The sequence below is a fragment of the Acomys minous genome (genome assembly GCF_964271855.1).
Source record: "Acomys minous genome assembly, chromosome: 17".
Taxonomy (NCBI): Eukaryota; Metazoa; Chordata; class Mammalia; order Rodentia; family Muridae; genus Acomys; species Acomys minous.
The window spans coordinates 9,352,370-9,366,505 of NC_140500.1; the positions used below are offsets into that span (position 1 = coordinate 9,352,370).

The following is a 14,136-nucleotide window of genomic DNA, read 5'->3' on the forward strand; positions in this document are numbered from 1 at the left end:
AGTGTCAACTGTCTACACAGGTGTCTACCCTGTGGGACATAATCAACGAAGATATCCACTGTGACCTCTGACCTTCACCTGCACACAACAGACACACAGACACACACACACACAAATACAGACAGACAGACAGACACAGACACACACAGACACACACACACCTGGTGTCCCCTGGTGTAGTGATGCCTCTGTAAGCAGAGGCAGGAGCGCTGTAAGTCTGAGGCTAGCCTGTGTTTCATAAATGAATGAATGAATAAACGAACGAACAAACAAACAAACAAATAAATGGTGTGGCTTCTCTGAATAAAGTTATTCCATGTCTCTGAAACAGAAAACAGCATAAAACTCAGATTAGGAGAAATGGGGGGTGAAGAAGTGGGGCGGAGCACCTAAATAACAGGTTTCTCTCACTTTAAGAGAATGCAATGAGCCGGGCATGGTGCACACCTGTAACCCCAGCACTTGGGAGATAGAGGCAGGAGGATCTCTAAGTTGAGGTCAGCCTGGTCTACAAAGTGAGGCCAGGACAGGCAAGGCTACAGAGAAACCTTGTGTAGAAAACTAAGAGAGAGAGAGAAAGAGAGAGAGAGAGAGAGAGAGAGAGAGAGAGAGAGAGAGAGAGAGAGAGAGAGAGAGAGAGACAGAGAGAGACAGAGAGAGAGACAGAGAGAGAGACAGAGAGAGAATATGAGAATGTAATGTTTTATACATTTTATACACAGTACTGTGAGATGACTAGTCAAGAAAGCACCCTACAAGATTTCTTTTTATTTTTTATTTGGTTTTTGGAGACAGGGTTTCTCTGTGTAATAGCCTTGGCTGTCCTGGACTCACTTTGTAGACCAGGCTGGCCTTGAACTCACAGCGATCTGCTTGCCTCTGCTTCCTGAGTCATGGGATTAAAGGACTGCACCACCACGCCCAGCTAATATTTCTTGATTAACAGTAAAAGTACAGAAATATTATTTTCTATAAATTAAGTTGTCATAGTTGTAAAGTATTATAAACAACTAATTTTTATGGCTTTTCCATGTTTGTGCTTTATTTTATATAAACTTAAGGGCTTAGAAATATTAGTCACAACAGAAAAGAAAAAAATCTCAGCATACTTTACACAACCCAGATTTTAAAGAAACACAGTCTACATCCTGTGGTCTGAGCTGGCAGTAGTAGGTATGATCAAGTCTGACCAGTCTGGACTGCATAAACAGTTCCTGTCTTAAGGAGACCAGCAACATATCTCTCTTAGTAACAGTACTTTAGAACCAGGACCCCACATCGTCAGTGATGCACAGCTGTCAGTTTCACCTCATAACTGCTTTTACTTTGGGATTAGGTTTTTAGAGTCTTTTGCAGCCCAGGCTGGCCTCAAGTCAAGGTACAAGGCAGTCTCCCGAGTAGATTATGAGCACGTGCCAGCATGCCCTGCATTCTTTTATATTCTTTTAAAAAGACATGGTCGCAGTGTGTAGCTAAACTGTGAACGAAGGCTTCTGTTGGGGCTGTGATCAGCTGTCCTCTGAGGCGCTGAGTCTTTTTTGTTTGTTTGTTTGTTTTTGGTTTTTGTTTCTTTTGAGACAGAGGTGCTGACTCTTTAAGTGTGAGAAATGCGTAAAGGCAATGTTTCTAACGAAACTCTAGAAACAGCAAGCTCTCAGCAGCAATATGGACGCCTGTACCGTTCTTAGCTCCACCGTCTTCTTAGTCTTCCTCAAGGTCACATAGGAAGCTATGGTTGAGGACTCGGGCGTGGGCGACTTCGTTCTCAGAGGAACTCCAACTGGAAAGTGGGAACCTGCAAGTTAAAGCAGCGTAAGTTCCAGAGAACACTTGTGGTGCGCTTCACTGGGGGCCTGCGCTGGCTGTGGGTGTCTTCTCCTCAGCTGGGACAGTGCTCTGCCTGCCACTAGATCACACCCGCCCCGGGCTCACAGACTCACAGAGCTGCTGCGGCTGCACAGAAGGCTCAGCAGCTAAGAGCGTTTCCTGTTGTTACACAGAACTAGAGTTCTGGCAGCAGCTTATAACCACCGGCAACTCCAGCTCTAAGGACTCCAATTCCCTCTTCAGACCTCTGAGGGCACCCACATATGTGAGGCACAGACAAACACAGACATAACATAAACCCTAAAAATATTTGTTTATGGGTGCTGGAGAGATGGCTTAGAAGGTAAGAGCACTGTCTGTTCTTCCAAAGGTCCTGAGTTCAATTGCCAGCAACCACATGGTGGCTCACAACCATCTATAATGAGATCTGAACACTGTATACATAATAATAAATGAATCTATAGCGTGCCTGTCATTGTAAGTGTGAAAACCAGCTCTGCATCAGGTGCTGCCCATGCAGCAAGCATCAGCCATGCCTTCCATACTCCAGCACCTTCCCCAGGCTGCCAGGGAAGCCTGTGTCGAGGACCACACAGCCGCCCAGCACCCCACGGACTGCAAACCCTGTCTCCAGCTGGAAGGAATGCCCTCTGTGCTGCAGGCTGTTGCTATTGCTGTGTCCACCAGAGGGGCATGAACGGACCTGATTACCAGAAACATCTCTCTACACCTGTCTCCAGTGAACTCGCTGCAGTCTGCTGCTTCCTTATCTAACAAATAGTAATCTCACAGCAGTAAAGGTTGGGGTATGCACAAAAAAACATGACTCTCCCTGCTGCACAGGAAATGCCTGCAGTAATAGAAAGAGGAGGTGCCACTCCCTGGCAGCTCCTTTTGCATTCCAGGCCACTCCATCTGAAAAGAAGGAAGGGTAGCAGGATGGACCGCTCAGTGGATAAAAGTGCTTGCCATGCAGGTCTGATGGCCTGAGGTTAATCCTTGGAACCCACATAAAAGTTGAAGGAATGAACTGATTACACCAAGTTGTTCTATGACCTCCACAAGAGCGACATGACATTTACACATCCACAATCTTCCACCTAAAAATCTTTTCCCCCCCCAAAGACGAGGTTTCTCTGTGTAGCCTTGGCTGTCCTAGTCTTACTTTGTAGACCAGGCTGGCCTCGAACTCACAGTGATCTGCCTGCCTCTGCCTCCTGAGTGCTGGGATTACAGGCGTGGCCACCACACCCCACAATTTAAAATATCTTAAAAAGACACCGTGGTTGCGTAGCATGTATCTGTAATTCCAGCACTTCCATGGAGAGACAAAGGCGCTGAAGCAGGAGGATCCCCATAGTCCCATGGGCCAACCAGCCTAGCACATACAGCAGAACACAACCAAACAAAAAACAAGAGACTGTTTCAAAAGTGAGCATCAACACCCCAGGCTCTTCTCTGACCTCCATATATGTGCCTTGGCATGTATGTACACATGTGTATACACAGAACAACATGAAAACAAATGAAATAAAAATGATTTGTCATAATGCACACTATTTAAAAAGAGACAGGAAGTTGGTAATGGAACAGGTGAGTGGAGCAGTGGCTGCCTAGCATGGCTGATGTCCTGGACCACAGCCCCAGCCCCTGTGTGATGTGTCCAGGTGAGATAAGCCTCCCTCCTAAACAGCAGGTAGGAAAAGTAAAGACTGACTGCAGGCATGACTACTTCCCCAAGAACGGGGTCCCAGGCTCACTGCTGTCCCTGGGCAGAGAACATCTGAATTCTGTGAGATTACCATAGTGGGGAGGTTTCTGATAAAGAACTGGGGCATACCTCCCTTCCCCGGGTCTCATACATGTTAGCTAAGCACTACTAGTTAATCTTCTTCAAGGTGAATGTGGTGTCACATGCCATCCTGGGTATATAAGAGGTGTTCTCCAAAACAAACAAGGTAAGGAGGAATGGTTGTGCTATTTGTGACGGTCAGATTCCTGGAGAAATACGGAGAGGAGATGATGTCAGAGATGCCCACCAACCAGCTAGTGGTTTCTGGGAGATTTATTTTCATTTCTACTTGTGTGTGCTCCTGTAGGCCAGAAGAGAATGCTGGAACCATCTAGGCGCTGCAAGTACAGGTGGCTGTGAGCTGCTAGCTGGGGGTTCTGGGTACCGAGCCTGGCTCCTCTGGAGGAACAGGAAGCACTCTGAACCATGGAGCCATTACACCATCTTTTATGGTGAGTCTTTTGCCTAAACTTTTCTGGTTCTTATTTTATTTCAATGTCTTTAAATACACACACACACACACACACACACACACACACACACACACACACACACACACACATTTAGCTGGGGGGTTGGGGCACATGCCTTTAATCCCAGCAATTGGGAAGCAGAGGCAGTTTCAGGCCAGCCTGGACAACAGAGGGAGTTCCAGAACAGCCAAGGCTACACAGAGAAACACTGTCTTGGAAAACGAAACCAACCCAACTACCATATTTTTTATTTATTTATTTTATTTTATGTGCCTGGTGCCCTTGGAGCTTAGAGGAGAGTTTGAATCCCCAGAACTGGAACTACAGATGGTCGTGTGAGGCGCCATGTTGAGAATTGAACCAGGTCCTCAACAAGTGCTCTCAACCACTGAGCCCTGCTCTCTGGCCCCTTTATTTTTTTGAGACAGAGTCTTGCTCTGTAGGCCCACTTGTTACAAACTCATAGCAACATGTCTGCTTTAAAGCATAGCCCTCACCCCTTGTGAGACAACGTCTCACTATATACAGCTCTGTCTGTCCCCGAGTTCACGATGAAGACCAGGCTGGCCTTGAACTCACAGAGATTCACCTGCTTCTGCCTACTAAATGCTAGATTAAAGGTGTGTATCAATACATCCACCTTAAAACATTTTTAAATTGAGAAACTCAAAGACACCCCTAAAGATTTCAGATATGAGGTTATCGATTTATATATGTCCTAGGAGAAAATGTAAAACCAAAACATCTGAAAACAAAGATATAAAAGACGTAAAATACTTAAATGCCGACCTTTAACACCTGGAGCTTCCATCTCAGAAGCTGGTTCTGACTTGTCTTCTCCGTTAGACTCATCGACTTCTGCCACTGTGGTTAACTCTGGCTCGCTCTTGTAGAGTCTATAATCTGGACCCTTGAATGGAAGACATGTGATTACCACAACAAAAGCGACACATTCATGGTACACTGCACACCTTTCCTAGTACATGCACAGCCCTGGGCTCAACTGAAAAGTAAGCTTGCCTTTAAGATGCAAACTGAAAGCCCAGTTAGCTACTCTGGCATAGCACAATACATGCTTGCTTTTTTTTTTTTTTTTGGTTTTTTGAGACAGAGTTTCTCTGTGTAGCCTTGGCTGTCCTGGACTCACTTTGTAGACCAGGCTGGCCTTGAACTCACAGTGATCCCCCTGCCTCTGTCTCCCGAGTGCAGGGATAAAGGTGTGCACCACCACCACCCGGCATAAGATTATTAATTAGAACAAGTTAAGCATAAGATTATTAATTAGTACAATTTAAGACTTCCTGAGGACAATGCCTCTTTCCCTCTGTGTGCAGGTATTGAACCCAGGGCCCCCTGCACACTCTAAAGCTTTGTGTACGTTAGTGTTTTGCCTGCATGTTTATAATGCATGCACAGGCACCTGCTGCCCAGAGGCTGTTCAAGGTGTTGAATACCCTGGCCCTATCTTTCTAGATGGTTGAGCATTGCTGAGAACAGTGACCCAAACCTGGTCCTCTAGAAGAGCAGCGAGTGCTCTTAACCCTCACATGCACTTTAATACCCAAAGCCATCTTTTTGGAGGCATGGCTCACAGCCTAGGCTTGCCTTGACTTCCCCATCCTTTTGACCTCCCAGACATATTCTCTCTCTCTTCTTATCCCCTCCTCTGACTCTCCTGCATCTGCCTCCCTGACTGCTGGGATGACAGCTCGGTGACACCACACCTGGTCCAAAGTCACATTTTTAACATGGTCAAACTAAGGTAACAAAATAATCATACACTCTAATAAATTTTCATCTAGTAAGTCTGAGTAAGTAAGCCCATCTCAAAATAAATTCCTGTGTGAAAATGCTTTATTATTCTCAAAATTATCTAAACTCCATTTTTTTTCCTTGTTTTTCTCTTGGAGACAGGGTCTTGCTATCTCTAGCTCAGGTTGGCCTTGACCTCACAGCCCCCCTGCCTGACTCCAGGTTGCCCACTCTTCCTGCTTATGACAACTCTCTTCATTTCTCACTGGAGCCCTCATTTCCAATCTGGGGGAACACTGCTCCTTGTCAGTGCCCACATCCTTGCATGGTTACCCTCAACTGTCACCTCCCACCCATTTTGCTATTTTCCTATTTTCCGATCTAAATATTCTATTTGCCTCTAACACTCTGAAGTGGCAAATTTAAACAATGGCTTGATCAAACGTGCAAAGTAATCACTTTATGAAAAATGAAATGACATATTAAAATTATGAGAATATTAAAAATGAGAATGATAAAATGTAAACTGGAAAAACAAAGGGTAATGTTATATGCAAACAAAAAAGCACTAGCTAAAAAAAGGAGTTATAGAAAAAATAAGCTAGAGTATGAAATAAATTAATTTTCAAAAATGAACCGGTATATACGACCATTGTGTGGCTGTTGCAGCCACTTACACAGTGAGATCCATTTCTTGGATATCCTTGAACTTGAAGAATCTTCCTTTCTTCAGGCAGATGCACGGGGCCCCTGCTATAACAGAGCAAGGAGCTGCTATCACTGGGCAGAGGGGGGACTATGGGAGGCTGCTCTGTAAAGTCATAAGACCGAGGAAGTGGAGGCCGAGGTGGGACTACTTCCTCTTCCTAAAGATTGTAGAACAGTCACCTTATTTAGATAAGCAGATTGGATGAAGCATGTCTCAACTGTTTTCATTGCTATAGTAACTTACAGTTACCTTACTATGATTAAAGGGACACTGCCAAGCCAAAAGCCTCATGTTGAAAAACCAAACAAATTTGCATGATAGTCAGTAATGGGACATTAAATGCCATCTCTGCTTTCTCCTACATGTATGGGGTAGTTTTACCTACCCAGACAGATTACTATGTGAAATTACTGTACTTCATTGCAAAACCAGAAGAAAAAAAAAGCTGACCTTAAAAAAGAAATCTTACATATTTTTGATGATTTTGAGAGAGAAAAAAATTTATTTTTTGGCTTATAAAGAAAACTCAAGGCCACAGATTTCTTTTTCAGCTAGGTTGACAGTATCTCTTTGTTGTTATAATTTCTCTATGGCATGCATGACCAAGCCAACTTTATCTAGCAACCATCCTATACATATATCAAGTATAAGAAGCCATGATAAACATTCAAATTACCAGAAAAAAATACAATAATAATGTTAAGGTTCTAACAGATTAAAAGTAGTCACTAATTTGAATTTTGCATTTAAGGAAGAAAAATCATATTAGAAGTTACTAAGTCAAATTACTAAGTCAGTAACATTTCAAGATGAAAATAAATTACCTAAATATATTTACAATATATCCCCCCTTTTTTCTTTCTTTCTTCCTTCCTTCTTTTCTTTGTTTTTGTTTTTTTGAGACAGAGTTTCTCTGTGTAACAGCTCTGGCTGTCCTGGATCTTGCTCTGTAATCCTGGCTGGCCTCGAACTCACAGAGATCCACCTGTCTCTGCCTCCCAAGTGCTGGGATTAAAGGCATGCACCACCACGCCCAGCCTTTCTTTCTTTCTTAACTGAGACAGAGTCTTGCCATAAAGCCCAGGTTGGTCACAAATTTGCCATCCTCATGCCTTAACCTCCCAAAGAGTTAAAGGTATGCAGCATTACCCAGGCAGGCTAAAAATATTTCTTTCAGGAACAGAGAAGACTTAACTACTTTTAATTTCACTTATTAACATTTAAAGTCAAGTAGAAAAACAAGCCAAACTTACCTCACTTTTGTACTTAACTGCCGAGAAAGGCTTTGATCCTGCCAGACCTAGTGGGAAAATTAGAAAATATAACTACATATGTTAAGAACAACTTCCTCTTCTTTTTTTTTTTCAAGACCAGGTTGGCCTCGAACTTGGGTTTGAGAAGATCCACTTGCCTCTGCCTCCTAAGTGCTGGGATTAAAGGCATGCACTGTCACCACCACCTGGCTCTAAATAGTAAATTTTTAAAAAGGTATGTGGGGCTAGAGAGATGGCTCATTGGTTAAGAGTACTGGCTGGGTTTTCCATACTCTCCAAGGCTCACAAAAGCCCGTAAACTCCAGTTGCCGGGGATGTGGTGCCCTCTCTGGCTTCCGATGATGGGAACACATTACACAGACAAACATGAAAGCAAAACGCCCATACACATAAAATAAAAAATAAAAATAAATCTTAAAAATAAAAAAAGAGGGTCTGGAGAGATGGCTCAGCAGTTAAGAGCACTAGCTGCTCTTCCAGAGGTCCTCAGTTCAATTCCCAGCAACCATATGGTGGCTCTCAACCATCTATAATGTGATCTGATGCCCTCTCTTCTGGCCTTCAGGGGTACAAGCAGGCAGAGCAGTGTATACATATAAATAAAAAGAAAAAAAGAAAGGGCATGTAGATAGGTTTCCTCAAGTATTATTGGTGTAAACAATAATCTTTCATGAGAGTAATCTGACCATACCTGTTAGAATGGAGAATGTACTACTTTTTCACACTGTGGGTCCCAGTGGGTACTCACAAGTATGTTCTATGTCTATTGATGCCTGTTACAGAGCAATTTACGGTCAGTTGCCAAGGAGAACTCCAGAAACAGCACAGGCTCACCAATATGGAAAGGGATAAAGCAGTTAATTTATGCTACATTCGGGAGTGGGAAGCTGACAAGCTCAGTCACCATGCTAACAGCAGCAGGGACTGGCGCACTGTCTAGAAACAAGGAGAGACATGAAGGTGGTGCTGGATGGCAGGGGAGCCACTGTGTGCATGCATGAAACTTCCAGACATATAAAGATATTTAAAAAAGGGGAGCTAATTGAGCAAAAGAGGTGTAGGATCACCTCAGTTTTTGTTTTATATTTTTTGTAATTAAACCTTACAGGTGTAGTAATTTACTTAGGTTTTATTTGTTTTTCTTTTTTTCTTTTTCTTTGTTTTTGTTTTTTTGAGACAGGGTCTCTCTGTGTAGCCTTGGCTGTCCTGGACTCCCTTTGTAGACCAGGCTGGCCTCTAACTCACAGCAATCCGCCTGCCTCTGCCTCCCAAGTGCTGGGATTAAAGGCGTGCGCCACCACGCCTGGCTTGTTTGTTTTTCAAGACAGGGTTTCTCTGTGTAGCCTTGGCTGTCCTGGACTCACTTTGTACACCAGGCTGGCCTTGAACTCACAAAGATCCGCCTGCCTCTGCTTCTTGAATGCCGAGAGTACAGGCATCTATGACCATGCCTGGCTTATTCAGTAGTTTTTTTTTAAAAGATGCATTTACCTTTGATTTATGTGCATTGATATTTTGTCTGCATATATATCTATATGAGCCTATCAAATAGTTGTGAGTTGCCAGGTGGGTGCTAGGATTTGAACTCAGGTCCTCTGGAGGAACAGCCATCTCTCCAGCCCTCACCTCAGTTTTTGTTTTTTCCCCCCACTGAGAAGATTCAGAAGTGAAGAGAGAGGCTAAAGCTAAAGTACTGCCCGTACTCTCAGACACAGAGCAAGAGTTTTGTGTGGCTGTGGCTGCCAGAATGACTGCGTTGAGTTTATAATTAATGTACCCACTCAGTGGCACAGAGTGACTCTATCTTTCCATTTAGACACAGCCATGCAAAGCTGACCCACCTGTTTCTGAAGAGCCTCTTTGTTGTTTGTGTTTGCTCAACCCCTCCATGACATCTTGAATCCTCCACAGTTCTTTTTGAATCTGTGCCCGTTGAATCCCTGCCGATTCACTCTATCGGTAAAGATGGACAGGTCACTGTGGTGCTTGAGCAGGGACCGTCTCCACGTGCTCATGCGTCTGAACACTTGGTTTCCATGGCTGGGGCCTCCATAGAGGAAGCACTCACTGGGTGGAAGCTTCGAACTTACAGCGGCCGGGCCCCTGTTCTCACTCACTCCTTCCAGAGCACAGACCAGCCTCCAGCTACTCCTGCCATGACAGGCTCTGTCCCTCCGGGACCGCAAGCCAGAATAAACCCTTTGTCCCTTAGGTTGCTTTTTGTTGGGTTTTCTATTACAGCGACAGGAAAACGATGAACTAAACAACAAGTTACGAAAGTCAAAGTCATCAATTCCACTAATTATGTAATGAAAACTTAGAGGCACAGAGATTTAAGCCCCCAGGACACTTAGGCTAACATGATGCTTCCAAGACAACAGGGAAAGCACGAAGAGCTAAACACTGAATTTCTGATGGGAGTGTGTGCACTATTATTGTGCACGCTTGCAGTGTGCTTTGCCATTAGCCATGAGTCCAGGAAGACACACTCTGAGGAGGGACTACAAATGAAAAAAGAAAATGGAAACAAAACACAAACCTTACTAGGGAAAAACAAGCCCCTGAGGAGAGAAGGAAAGCCACAGACGTTCTTGACAGGCTCCCTCCCCTACGGGTGCATTTTCATGGGTTAGTTTCACGGGTTTGTCCGGTATGCACAAGGTGGCCTTCGTCACAACACCAGCGCTGGGTTACGAAGGACTAACCACTGTGTAATGGCTTGACCAGGTGCTGCTGCTGCTGCAGGTGTGGGAGGCAGCTCAGGAGTAGAGCTGACTTAGTATTTCTCGATGCCAAGACCACCTCCTCTCACCCGTATTACACAGGGCATGGTATGACTTGTGCTTTCATGATTCACTGAAAGGCATGGGACAAATCCTGAGGATAAGGGCTCCTGTACTACTTCCTAAACTGTGGAACATAAAAAACAAAACACACCACCACTTGACTGACAGAAGTAAATAAATGTGTTTACAATGCAAACAGTTAATCATAACAACTTTTACTTTATTCTGGCACATTCTTCTTTTTAATATTATGTATCATTCCTTTAGGTTAAAAACCACAGTTTCAAGATTCTGTTAAAACTATATGAGCCTTGCAGGGAAATAAATTTTTCATGGGGCTGGGAGGATGGCTTAGCTCTTAATACTTGCTGCTCTTCCAGAGACCCCATGTTGAATAGCTCACAAGCACCTGCAAAACTGAGTCCAGGCAATCCTCTGGCCTCCAAGAGTACCCACATATGTGGCACATACGGTCTGAATTACTGTTCTATTGCTCCGAGGAGACTCCATGACCAAGGCAACTCTCATGAAAAGAAAGTGTTTGACTGGAGGCTTCCTTACAGTCTCAGATGGTGAGCCCTGATCATCATGGCTAGAAGCAGACAGGCATAGTGTTGAAGGGACAGGTGATAGCTTTGTGTCCTGATCCCCAAGCAGAGTGTCACTGAGTCAGCTGTGGGCTTTTGAAACCTCAAAGCCCACCCATTGTAATACACCTCCTCCAACAAGGCCACATCCGCTAATCCTTCCCCAACAGTCCGACTCTCCGGTGACAGTGGTGTTATTGTAGATAAAGTCTCACTCTGTAGCCTAGAACCCCAGACATTCAGCACTTACAGATAAACGTAACAACAGTTTTAAACAACAATAAACTGTGTTGTTTTGTTTTGCTTTCTTTTTTGGCTTTTCCAGTCAGAGTTTCTCTGTGTAGCCCTGGCTGTCCTGGAGTCGCTTTGTAGACCAGGCTGGCCTGAAACTCACAGCAATCCCTGCCTCTGCCTCCAAAATGCTGGAATTAAAGGCATGCGCCACCACGCCTGGCTCTTTGGTTTGTTTTTTGTTTTATTTTTATTGTTTTGGGTTTTTTTGAGACAGGGTTTCTCTGTGTAGCCTTGGCTGTCCTAGATTCACTTTGTAGACCAGGCTGGCCTCAAACTCACAGCGATCCACTTGCCTCTGCCTCGTGAGTGCTGGGATTAAAGGTGTGTCCAGCATGCCCGGCTGTTTTTAAAAAACATTTATTTATTTACTATTATGTGTACAGTGTTCTGGCTACATGTACACCTGCAGGCCAGAGAGGGCATTAGATCACATTACAGATAATGTGAGCCACCATGTGGTTGCTGGGAATTGATCTCAGGACCCCTGGAAGAGCAGCCAGTGCTCTTAACCTCTGAGCCATTTCTCCAGCCCCACAATAGACTGTTTCTAGGACTTTTATTTATTTATTTTCATTCTTTTTAAATTTTTTTTAAAGAAAGGATCTCTCTATTATGTAGCTCTGGCTGTCCTGGCTTGCCTCAAACTCACAGAGATCCACCTGCCTCTGTTCCTGTGCTGGGATTAAAGGTATGATGCCTAGGCAGATGTAACTTTCTTCAATCTACTTTTTGAGACAATGTCTCACTAAGTAGCCCTGGCTGGCCTGGAATTCCATTTATAGCCCAAGGTGTCCTTGAGCTCTGGATCTGTGACTGCAGCTGTTTACCACCCTGTATGGTTGGAGATCTGTTTTCAGGGTCTATTTGCCTGAAGACCAGGAACTGTTACTGCCTCAGATGTTACAAAACAGAGGAAGGACTCAGGAGTGAAAGCAAGTCAAAGCTCAGAGAGGAGAAAATGACTAAATACAGGGAGAGAAGATTAACTACAAAAATCAGACACTTGTACACCTATGCAGTATAATTTTTTAAATAGATAAAACTATAGATACTTATTTTTGGCATCCTGAAAGTTGTACAATGCAAAGCTCAAGTTTTAAGGTTTATTTTTATTTTATGTGTGTGTGTGTGTGTGTGTGTGTTTTAAGTGGTGGTAGTTTGCGTGAGAATGGTCCCCATAGACTCACATATTTGAATGCTTAGTCATCAGAGAATCAACGTTTGGGAAGGAGTAGGTGGCGTGGCCTTGTTGGAGGAGGTGTACCGCTGAGGGGGCTGTGGGTGTGGAAGGCAGAAGGCAGGAGCCCGCTGAGGGGGCTGTGCGGTGTGGAAGGCAGGAGCCCGCTGAGGTGGCTGTGGGTGTGGAAGGCAGGAGCCGCTGAGGGGGGCTGTGGGTGTGGAAGGCAGGAGCCCGCTGAGGTGGCTGTGGGTGTGGAAGGCAGGAGCCCGCTGAGGGGGCTGTGGGGTGTGGAGGGCAGGAGCCCGCTGAGGTGGCTGTGCGGTGTGGAAGGCAGGAGCCGCTGAGGGGGCTGTGGGTGTGGAAGGCAGGAGCCCGCTGAGGGGGCTGTGGGTGTGGAGGGCAGGAGCCCGCTGAGGTGGCTGTGGGTGTGGAAGGCAGGAGCCCGCTGAGGGGGCTGTGGGGTGTGGAGGGCAGGAGCCCGCTGAGGGGGCTGTGGGCTGTGCGGTGTGGAAGGCAGGAGCCGCTGAGGGGGCTGTGGGTGTGGAAGGCAGGAGCCCGCTGAGGGGGCTGTGGGTGTGGAGGGCAGGAGCCCGCTGAGGTGGCTGTGGGTGTGGAAGGCAGGAGCCCGCTGAGGGGGCTGTGGGGTGTGGAGGGCAGGAGCCCGCTGAGGGGGCTGTGGGGTGTGGAGGGCAGGAGCCCGCTGAGGGGGCTGTGGGTATGGAGGGCAGGAGCCCGCTGAGGGGGCTGTGGGGTGTGGAAGGCAGGAGCCCGCTGAGGGGGCTGTGGGTGTGGAGGGCAGGAGCCCGCTGAGGGGGCTGTGGGGTGTGGAGGGCAGGAGCCCGCTGAGGGGGCTGTGGGGTGTGGAAGGCAGGAGCCCGCTGAGGGGGCTGTGGGTGTGGAGGGCAGGAGCCCGCTGAGGGGGCTGTGGGGTGTGGAGGGCAGGAGCCCGCTGAGGAGGCTGTGGGTGTGGAAGGCAGGAGCCCGCTGAGGTGGCTGTGGGGTGTGGAAGGCAGGAGCCGCTGAGGTGGCTGTGGGGTGTGGAAGGCAGGAGCCCGCTGAGGGGGGCTGTGCGCTGACAGCCTTTCCTACCTGCACTTCCCCCAGGCAGTCGAGCTGCTCTTGCATCTGGTTCCTGGTAACAGTCACATCGTACTCTAACTTGTCGTACTCTCTCCAGGCTCGTTCCAGCTCCTGTAAGTAAAAACGTCATTATTGTAAAGGGCACCAACGCTTTCATGGTATTATCAGTGTACTTAAAACCTCCAAGATGGGCAGCGCTCATGAAAGTCCTCACTTACCAGGAAATTGGGGTAGAGGTGAGGACATCCTATTGGGACTCTAGGTGAGAAAAATATAGGAGATAGGGAAATGGATGGATCCAGAGGGTCCTAGAAACCTACAAGAAGAGCACTATGCTGGGCAGATCTGGGCCCAGGGGTTCTGCTCGATCTAAGGCACCAAC

At 46.1% G+C, this 14,136-nt stretch overlaps 1 protein-coding gene across 23 annotated transcripts in view; it reads right to left on the reverse strand.

Moving 5' to 3' along the window:
* Positions 1-14,136, reverse strand: part of PLEKHA5 (pleckstrin homology domain containing A5) — a 183,200-nt gene that overhangs the window by 15,684 nt on the left and 153,380 nt on the right. For 11 of the 23 annotated variants that reach the window (XM_084766241.1, XM_084766243.1, XM_084766223.1 and 8 more), the window contains 6 exons: positions 13,764-13,865; positions 9,669-9,780; positions 7,807-7,853; positions 6,522-6,710; positions 4,882-5,002; positions 1,680-1,795 (listed from right to left, as the gene is read on the reverse strand). In XM_084766241.1, the coding sequence (XP_084622367.1) occupies positions 1,680-1,795; positions 4,882-5,002; positions 6,522-6,710; positions 7,807-7,853; positions 9,669-9,780; positions 13,764-13,865 (687 nt within the window). Of the gene's footprint in view, positions 1-1,679; positions 1,796-4,881; positions 5,003-6,521; positions 6,711-7,806; positions 7,854-9,668; positions 9,781-13,763; positions 13,866-14,136 lie in introns of those variants that run through there. The other 12 variants (XM_084766245.1, XM_084766227.1, XM_084766247.1 and 9 more) reach the window with 5 other exon arrangements.